A 10,950-nucleotide genomic window follows, 5' to 3' on the forward strand; every position below is an offset into this window, starting at 1 on the left:
CGGTAGGAGGGGTGGGAAGGATAGTGGGTAGGACATTTCTCATTTCAGGGCACGAAGAGAGGTAGTTGAAACCCTGGCGGAGAATGTAATTCAGTTACTCCAATCCCAGATGGTACTGAGTTACGAGGGGAATGCTGCTCTGTGGCCAGACCGTGGGGCTTGGGAGGTGATGGGAGACTGGAAAGATAAGGCACGGGAGATTTGTTTTTGTACAACGACGTGAGGATAATTACGGTCAGTGAAGGCTTCAGTGAGACCCTCGGTATATTTAGAGAGGGACTGCTCATCACTGCAGATGTGACAACCATGGGTGGCTAGGCTGTACGGAAGGGACTTCTTGGTATGAAACGGGTGGCAGCTGTCGAAGTGGAGGTATTGCTCGTGGTTAGTAGGTTTGATATGGACGGAGGTACTGATGTAGCCATCTCTGAGGTGGAGGTCAATATCAAGGAAGGTGGCTTGTTGGGTTGAGTGGGACCAGGTGAAACAAATGGGGGAGAAGTAGTTGAGGTTCTGGAGGAACGTGAATAAGTTGTCCTTACCTTCAATCCAGATAGCAAAGATGTCATCAATGAATCTGAACCAGGTGATGGATTTAGGATTCTGGGTTTTTAGGAAGGATTCCTCTAGATGGCCCATGAATAGGTTAGCATAGGATGGTGCCATGTGAGTGCCCATAGCCGTACTGTGGATTTGTTTGTAGGTAATGCCTTCAAAGAAGAAGTAATTGTGGGTGAGGACGTAGTTGGTCATGGAGACTAGGAAGGCGGCTGTTGTTTTGGAATCCATAGGGCATCTGGAAAGATAGTGTTTGATAGCAGTAAGGCCGTGGGCATTAGGAGTGTTAGTGTACAGGGAGGCAGCATCAATAGTAATGAGCAGGGCACTACGTGGTAAAGGATGAGGAACTGTGGAGAGTCGGTCGAGGAAATGGTTGGTATCTTTTATATAGCAGGATAGGTTCCGGGTAATAGGTTGAAGGTGTTGCTCTACGAGAGCAGAGATTATCTCAGTGGGGGCATAGTAACCGGCCACAATGGGGCGTCCTGGGTGGTTATGTTTATGGACTGTAGGAAGCATGTAGAAGGTGGGAGTGCGAGGAGTGGTAGGGGTAAGTAGAGAGATGGACTCTGGGGAGAGGTTCTCGGATGGGCCTAAGGCTTTGAGTAGTGACTGGAGATCCTGCTGGATTGCTGGAATGGGATCACTGTGGCACAGTTTGAAGGTGGAAGTGTCTGACAGCTGACGGAGTCCCTCTGCTACGTAATCCTCGCGGTTCAAAACTATGGTGGTGGAGCCTTTGTCTGCAGGAGGATTATAAGATTGGTATCAGTTTTTAGATGGTGGACTGCAGTTCTTTCTGTGGATGTAAGATTAGTATGCATGTTGAGGGATTTGGGGTATGATGGTGAGGCAAGTTTCGAGGATAAGAAATTCTGGAAAGTTAACAGGGGGTGGTTTGGAGGCAGTGGGGGTGGATCACGGTTGGATGGAGGAGTGAACTGAGTTAGGCAAGGTTCAATGTTGGTCTTTGGTTGAGTCTTATTGGGCGGTTTGGTGGCAAAAAAGTGTTTCTACTGTAGGGACTGGGAGAAGGAGAGAAGGTCTTTAATTAGTCCTGCATGGTTGAATTTGGGATTGGGGCAAAAGGTGAGGCCTTTGGAAAGGACTGATATTTCTGTGGGACTAAGGCTTCTGGAGAAAAGGTTCATGACTATGTTGCGGGTCTGTTTAGGATTTGAGTTCTGTGTGGTGGTGGAAGGGAGTTTCGGGGGGTGGGGTAAATGTAGTAGGTTTGCGAGACAGGGTTTGTCAGCTATGAGGGGGCATGGGGGAGGTTTGGAGGTTGTTGTAGAAGTGGTGGACAGTGGTACTCCAAGGTGGGAGTAGGAAGTGAGCAGGATGGAGAGCTTTTTGAGGTGGCGTTGTGCATGTTGCTCAAGTTCCTGCAGGGCAAGAGTTTCAGTGTGTGTTATGGGTTCCAGGAATCTGGGATTACATAGCAGGAGAATTTTGTGGATGGAGAGAAGGTACTGCAAGGAGGAATGGGCTTGGTTGATATGGTTTTTCAGGACTACATTCGTGAGGACTAAGGATTGACAGAATCTGAACAGGAAGGAGTTGTGGCAAGCAGAGATAGGTAATTTTATGGTAAGGCCATTAGGGGGGATTTCATGAGCCAAGCAACACCACAGGAACAGTATGTGTGACTGGGATCTGGTTAGGGATAAGGAAACTCGTCTGTATTGACGCAGATGGAAGGAGCAAGGATCCATGGTGGTGCAAAAATGAGAAAAAATACGTAAGAAAGTAGAATTACTTCTGAAAAATTACGCAAAAATACACCCAAATACATGTGAAAAGTACAAAATGGATGCACAGGGGGAAAAAAGAGATGAAATCAGAGGAAGACGATGATAGTGCTTCTTGAAAGTTGGCATCAGTACATACTGCCTGACTACCATTGCACATTAAAACATGACAGAAAAAGAAACCAGTTTGAGAGAGCAGGATTTTATTATTACAGTAAATCTACATTAGACTACTTGAACATTAACATTGGTATGATACTATGAGATCCTGCCTTCAGCACTATAAGCCAGTGCTGAAAATTACATCATTAATCAGCTTTGAAACTCAAAATAATGAAATTTACTTGTGACGCAAACTCAACAGTTACATCACTCAGGCTCCAGCAATTCGTTGAGTGATCTCTGGAGTTTATTCCAAGCACTTCATGCATCCGCTATCTAACGGCAGTTCCGAGGAGCCAAGTGGCTTATACTTCCCACCAGACCACACTAACCACTGTTCTCTTAATTCAAAACAAATGAATCAGGTACCCACATTCATTAGATCTCATCCATTACAGAATTTAGTCAGTTTTCTTCCAGCTACAGTGGAAAGTGTTTTATTTGAAAATCATTGCAAATGGGAAGCTGTTACTATTAATTTTTTTAAGAAGTGAAATTTTACAAGCTAAGATGAATGCAGCTATTTATGATAACCCAAAAAAAAACATAAATAAAAATTTAGTATTTCAAATGTGATCAATACTAAAGATTTCAGATCGTGACTTTGCATAGAGCTTTACCTCACTCAGGTGGTTCTGTCTCAAAATAAATTCATTAAAGTACAGCATAAATTCAGGTACTGTGAGTGCAGAAAGAAAAAAGAAAAAAAACATTTGACTAACAAATGTTTCAGAATAATGCATTAATCATCAATAAAAATTTAGTTAACACCATTTAACATTTGTAAGCAAACAGATTACAACAGACAATGAGCATTTGACTCAGTACCACACCTATGCTTATTGTTAAAAGTATGATCATATAGGGAATCAAGTGAAATTTGTGACTGGATTGAGGACTTTTTAGTAGAGAGGACACAGCATATTATCTCAGATGGAGACTCATCATCAGATGTAGAAGAAACTTTGTGTCTGCCCCAGCTAATGTGTTGGGATAATTGCTGTTGATGCTGTATATTAATGACCTCTCAGAAAATGTTAACACCACACTTTTTGCAGATGATGCAGTTGTCTATAATGAAGTAATGTCTGAAATGAGCTGCATAAATATTCAGTGAGATCTTGATAAGATTTCAAAGTGGTGCAGAGAGTGGCAACTTGCTTTAAATGTTCAAAAATGTAAAACTGTGCACTACACAAAATGAAAAAATATGGTCTCCTATGGCTATAACATCAATGAGTCACTGTTGGAATTGTCCATCTCAAACAAATACCCAGGTTACAACTTGATAGGGATATGAAATGAAATGATCACATAAGCTCAGTCATGGGTAAAGCAGGTGGCAGACTTCACAGTGGTTTGCAACCTGTAGATGTAGCTGTAGATCAGCTATAGAAACAATGTGAAATATAAGCTTTACAATCAGAGGAATATTTTTATAACTCTTCTAAAGGCATAGTGATTCTTTCGTTAAAGAGACAAATAGCCAAGCATGGACTTGGTAGTAGTGGTAGTAGTAGTAGTAGTAGTAGTAGTAGTAGTAGTCATTTATTCATCCAGCAACAATGTACATTGTATGGATTTTGTCGAAGAACATAGTATAACAAAAACAAGATAAGGGTGTACAGTTTCCTACATAATACAATGGTTCATTGTACCCATCACAATATTTTTGAGCAATACAACTTTGATTACTGTAATAATATAAAAGTATGAGAAGGATCTTTTACATGAAATACATTACAAGTAAATAATTGATTTAACAATTTTGTTCAGGGCCTTTTACATTAAATACATTACAAGTAAATAATTGATTTAACACTTTTGTTCAGAAAAATTAACACTGAGCCTGTGGCAAGCATTTGATTTATGGTACTGTTAACATATAGTAAATGAATGTAGTTACTTGCTACAAAGTTACTGCAGATATTCATTTATGCTATAATAGCAGTTGGTCATTAAGAATTTAAATATTGCTTCCTTGAATGTAGACAATGTTTTTATTTATTTTAGCTCAGTTTGAAGTTTGTTGTACAAAATAGTACCCTGAATGTTGGTTTGTTTTTGTGTTAAAGCCTTGTTTACTCTTTTTATGTGGATGTCATTGCACATTCTTGTATTGTACAAGTGAAGATCAGAGTTAGTTTTATAATTATCAATGTGCATTTTTATATTACAACACTTTTTTTATCTAGAGGCATGATAAGGGTAGATTATTTAGGTGTTGAAATAACTATTTGGAAAGTAGACTGCAAATCTCGGCCAAGAAAGAGTACACCAACATATGTAGCTTGATTTTAAGTTGTAATAACTTAGGCTAGTTCTATAAAAGTAGGTATAAACAGAACTGAAACAACAGCACCCACATGGGTTACATTAAAACAGCAAAACAACAGTTATTAAAAGTGAACTTACATTAATGCTGAGTACAAAATAAATTACATAAAACCAGCACATATAATATTCATAAAATACCAATAGGGCTCAAACCCAATAGACAGTAACTAGTCAATCCACCCCAAAAAACAGTGGCATAAAAAAAATTAGCAGTGTAAGTTAGCCATGATGGAACGAAGTAACTCTTTGAATAAACTTGGAATTGACTCAAAACTAAAACAATATAACACACATAGTTTAAAGAACGCAACTGCAGTGTAAATAGCTTGGAGTAACTGTTCATACAATCTGCACACTAAGGTGCAAACCAAGTAAGTCAAACAAGCACTAATTCGACAACTCACTAGTCATACTTTGCCCTTGATTTTTGTACACTGTAATTTAGTAGGACAGAGTATCACGCACCCACTTGAAGTCATAGTCATATTCATCTTCATAGAATACTCATCACATTCATGTGCCAGATGACTGACAGCACTTGTCCTTGGATGGCCATCCTGCAGTTATCGGTGGTAAATTACTCAGGGTGAGCTATGGTCACAGTATCATTAAGTTGGTACGGTGAAGGGCATGCATGGTCCCAGGTGGGATGTGAAGGAATTGGTTGCTTAACTACACAGGCAGACAGTGATGCTTTTAAGTACATATCGAAGCACCACATAGGGCATTATTGTCATCAACCAACTTTATAATGCAAACGTGTGAAGGAAATGATTTAGTGATATGTTGTTGTCACATTTTACACACAGTTCTATGAAGTAACACTCTGTTCACAACTGCTCAACTTATTCCTTTCCAAAATAATAATTAATACAGAGTCTGAAATTTTCATACCGAGCTCACCTCAAAGGTGATTGTAACGAGAGGGTAAGAATAGGGAGAGCCAAGTATCTCATGCCATGATGGCAACATACTTTTCATACTGCACAACTAAAATGCTAATGTTGCCACACACCATAGATAACAAAAACCGGCAGCAGTGAGAGAAGTCATGAAGTGTGTCGCAATCTACCTACAGCTACCAAGCTAGACTAGGGGGCTTGAGCTCACTGTGAAGTTTAAAGACTGTAACAAAATTCATGAATTACTCATGTTGTGTGCTTTTGACATAATTCATGTGAAACAATACCAATAATATGTGATATGTGAGTCTAGGTTTTAATGATCACTGTAACTAGAGCCTGCAAAATTTTTATTTGGCAGTACATGGAATAATAGGATACACAATATTTTATCAACTTTAGTATGCATGAATTTAAATGTTCATGACAATTATTGTACGCATTATAATTAAAGGTAAAAATTTCTTATGTTTTCCTTAATCTAAGAAAATTCTGCAATTGTGAATGGCTTTGTTACATGTTGGAAGTTAATATGTAGCATTAAATAAGTCAAGTCAAATAATAATTAATGCAGATGATATCAATGGTGCTCTGCCACTTATGAATCATCAATTAGCTTTTCAGATGCAACATGTTTCATGTTCAACAAATTTATAAGTTCTGCACTAGTTGTACTTAATTATTTCAAATGACATGGTAGAATCCAGAGAAAAATGAAAATTGCTGTCTAGAAAGACTATTCTATTTCTGTTGTTCACAGCTCATGTCCAGACTTACCTGCACCTTGTGACTGGGAAGCCTTTCGAAGCAAAGAGCCCAACCCGCAAGTGTTGTATGGCGCACTTGTCAGTGGCCCAGATGAGAATGACTTCTTTGAGGACAAGCGTGAAGAATATGTTTACACTGAAGTGACTCTGGACTACAATGCTGGTTTCCAGTCAGCTGTGGCTGGTCTTCTCCAGGATGAACTGAGATCTCTTAAAGTGCAGTGAATGATACAAATACTCATGGTGTCTTAAAAAACATGATTTCTGACAGTATTGCTATTACTCCCTCAGTGATTATGCTGAACCAACTTAAAACTTCTTGTAGTTTTATGGGAGTAAAAATGAGATATGAGGCACTATAAGAACTTTGCTAACGGGAACTCCATTTCAAAATAATTACAATGTGTCAAATCAAAGGCCAATTTCTTTTTGCCCACAAACAATAAAATGTTTACGTTGGATTCATATATTTCTTAACACCCCAAAACTAAAAAAAAAATATGTTACTGTGATTGGTAGGTGTAATTTTCACATTTTCTCCATGTAGAAAACAATCCACAGCTTGATGTAGACCTATAAAATTGTCCACTTGCGAGTGCAATTTGTGCCAAATTAATCTGTGATGGTAGATAAATGTTGTCAACCAGACCAGTAATAAAACTTAATATCATCATTTAAAGTATTTCTCTAGTATCAGAGGAATGCTTCATGAAGATTTATGATAGGAAAATGTGAATTCCTATTCTGGTATCAGAAACGAAGAAAAGCTGACACAGTGCTGGCAGTAAAAGCAGAGATCTAGCCCTTATTTCCACCTAAAAACACAATCTGCATTTGCTATGGTACACTTAATTACTGCACTGTAACATTAGGGACAACATGTCTGTTTTATGGTCTGAAAGTATTGTGTAGTTTTCTTATTTTTCTCAATGAACCAAGAGATGATAGCCTTATATTTCTACGCATTCATGTGAGATGTAAGGTGTGTATCATACAAGTATATACTTCATGGAAAGTTTTTAATTCTCTGAAAATAACTGTAGAGGAACTCTCAATGGTTTAAAAATTCATATCCATCCTTATCCAACACACACTCGATGCTATATGTCTTCCTTCTATACCTACACTAGCAAATAAATGTAATTTGAAAAGCCTTTATTAAAGAGTTGAAGCTGGACAATCAAATTAAACAGAAATGAAGTAGTAGAAAGTAAAAAATATTTACAAAAATAGCCTAACAAAATAAGTCAGAAGCTCAGAAACTTGTGCCGCACTTTGGAACATACAGGTCATTGTTCTGCAATTTTTGTAAAATATTTGTTTTATTATTATTATTATTATTATTACTATTATCTGTATGTGTGCCAAATAAATTATGTAAATACTTTTGAACTTGTAAATTGCCTTTTAATGATAAAATCAGAAGACTATAGAATTTATACCTAAAAATGACCACTTTTAAGAGAGAAGTGCATAAAAGTAGTATGTAATTGTGACTATAAATAATGTTTCTCTTCTGGAGTCTCATAAGAGTACATTTTCTGAGAATGTAATTATGCTGATGGTGCTTTCAAAAGTAGTAAATTCTAAAATATAGACTGGAATGAATATATATTGTGTGTCTTTGTTTAAGTTTATATGATGTAAAAGGAACTTTCTTTGTTAGTTTATGTAATTATCTGTGATATAATATTAAAGATTAAAGTAATACATGTCACAAGATTATGCCTTTCAGATTGCTTTATTTCAGCTTCTGATTAATTCCATACCTGTACAGCCAGTTTTATACACTGCACATATATTACAGAAAAATCTGTGAATGTTTTGGATAGTTAACCACTTACTCCTAAATTAATTAAAAAAATGGAGAAAGCATTCATATCGTTTATATCACTTATATCAATTTCAGATTTGATGACATATCTGAAACAGTTGAATAATATGAGCAACATTGTGATATATTTTTCAGAACAGTACACTGGCTTAAACAGAGAAAAATAGTGCACTGATATAAGAATTTTAAGTGACTCTTAATTCCTAATATGATAACTTTTCACAAAGCTTATTAAATATAGGTGATAATCAATTAATTTGTGAAAATGATATACATGCTTCTGAAAATGTTACTACAGTCACGAACTCACATAAAAAAACTGGAACTTATTTGATATGTGATTAATATAAATACATACAATTAATTAATATAACCACACTGTCAGCACAAATTACAGATTTTAATATCTTACCAAGAAGTTCATTCAACTGCATAGATGGAACACTGAGTCAGGCAGAAACTATATGTTTCTGAGATACTACCATTCAGGATGTACTGATCCAAATTCAAAGTTAATTGCTGCTGTCTACCCATCATTAATACACCACACTGCAAACATCCATATGTCATACAAGTATATGAAGTGCTATTCAGAATTTCTGGATAAAACCTAAACCCTGATTCCTGTGTTCATTCATAGTGTTATACCCTTTGTCTTATGTGCAATGGGATTCCAGTAACTGTGTAATATCGTATGTATCTCTTCAGTGAAGTAAAATTCAGCCCCCGAATTTCTCTTTCATAGATAAAATGGAAATCACAAAAAAAGAAAGAAAGTCAATAGGAATAGTGAATAGGAGACAGTATTACTGTTGATTCTTTGATAGGAAATATCTCACACATAGAAAGGTGGGAGCAGACATGTTATCGTAATTAAGTGATTTGACTTTGTTTCTTTAAACCTCTGAATGTATGTACCATAAATATTTCCTTTTATCTCCTCAAAATGTTACTGTACAATGCTCTGACCAGATGCAACAAATTTCTTCTGGAGGGTTTCATTAAAAGACAAAATTAAGGGGAAAAAAACTTCACTGCAGGGTATATGGTATCTTCCACCATAAATATAAGTGGTTTGCTTCACTTCCATAGCCATACACCTAACATTTATCAACTGTTGTCTGCAGTTCAACACCACTCTACTGCCTCACTAATAATCACACAAAATATGTGGAATGAATTTTAGTGCAATTTGCTTTGTGTACAGTTCATCTGTTGTGAGGCATTAAGATATGCTGTCAGACTGTCAGTTTACTAACTTGGTTATACTGCTGCAGTTCCTCAATAACATAGGAATCTTGAAGTCTCTTCCTCTGAAACTGGTTGGATTTGTATCTTAATAGCTTTATGACTGATGCAACATTGTTGAGACAGACTTGAAATATTTCCCATTTGTTAATTTCGAAACACACACTAACATGCAAATTAAGTTGACACTCGCAGTGGCTGATGGGAGCAACCATAAATGGGAAATGCCTTTACATAAACCCTAGCAGCCATGATGTCAAGTGTCAACTTTGTTTGCATGTATAGTATTTATGATCAGTTTCTTTGATTAACTTTGTTTGTAGCTCACACAACACAGGTTTTCGACTGCACTTAATAAACTTGAACAGCGACAAAATATTCGGTACCCAATTCTGTAGTGAATTCCATGCCCATGCCTCTATACACATTTAGTCTCTGCGAATCACAGTTATTTTGGTTTACAAAGTGAGTTCCTGAAGTTTTAATAACACATTTAATATGGAGCTGTTGCCATGACGGCAACTAAAAATGGGCTGCCCAAAGAAGTACACAAAGATATTTACACTGACTTATTTTGTCACTCAGATATTTTCATTTTGATGACTAAATGTAGACTTTGACACTGAGATGTTGATAGGATGACTGCAAACAATACCAAATCATGGGCTGACAAAGTTGTTGACTGAATGACTACCAAGTATAGACTGTTGTTTTATTGTTTAGTGGCTCTATTTATAGACAAGTGTACTGGTATAGATATTTGTTGAAATTGCTTATTAGCTCTCAGTTTATGACAAAAAAAAGATCAATATTATTGGTGATGAAATTACAGTGAGGCAAGTGATACTCTGGTTACATAACTCTAAAATTAACAAAGCTATATGAACTGTTTGTTAATACCATACGAACTCATGTAGGAATGTACAAGGCTTCTTGTAATTTTCATAGGTTATTAATTTTCCTCATTTGCTTAATTTCTGAACTAACACATTATCCTCATAATCAAAGGTATTTTTATATCACAAAAATTAGGCAACAAAATTATGGCACTAATTCTTGTCATGAAACATGGTTAACGATCAAAATAGCAAAAATATCTTCTGGAGATGGAAAACTTCCATTACAAATAAGATAGTAGTTACATAACAACTTTTCTGAAAAAGTAAAATATTTGCTTGAAAAAGAGAATTAAGGCTCTCAAATGAGCTATGGCATTTTGCAAATAATCATTCATTAGCCACCTACATTTTTACAAGTGCATGGTTTTTTAACATCATAAATTACAGATTAAACAATTGGAACTCGAGGTAGGAATATCAACAATGTAGGAAAAGACAGATTGCTACTTACTGTAAAGAAAACATGTCAAGTTGCAGACAAGCCCAATT

At 36.4% G+C, this 10,950-nt stretch overlaps 1 protein-coding gene across 1 annotated transcript in view; it reads left to right on the top strand.

Annotated features, from left to right (window-relative positions):
* LOC124544740 (endoglucanase E-4-like) overlaps window positions 1-8,202 on the top strand; it is a 383,436-nt gene extending 375,234 nt beyond the window's left edge. Inside the window, exon 9 of the mRNA XM_047123399.1 lies at window positions 6,474-8,202. Within this exon, the coding sequence (XP_046979355.1) occupies window positions 6,474-6,705 (232 nt within the window). The 3' untranslated portion in view covers window positions 6,706-8,202. The remainder of the gene's footprint in view (window positions 1-6,473) is intronic.
* The last annotated feature ends 2,748 nt before the right edge of the window (window positions 8,203-10,950 follow it).

The sequence above is a fragment of the Schistocerca americana genome, chromosome 8 (genome assembly GCF_021461395.2).
Source record: "Schistocerca americana isolate TAMUIC-IGC-003095 chromosome 8, iqSchAmer2.1, whole genome shotgun sequence".
In the NCBI taxonomy this organism is placed as follows: domain Eukaryota; kingdom Metazoa; phylum Arthropoda; class Insecta; order Orthoptera; family Acrididae; genus Schistocerca; species Schistocerca americana.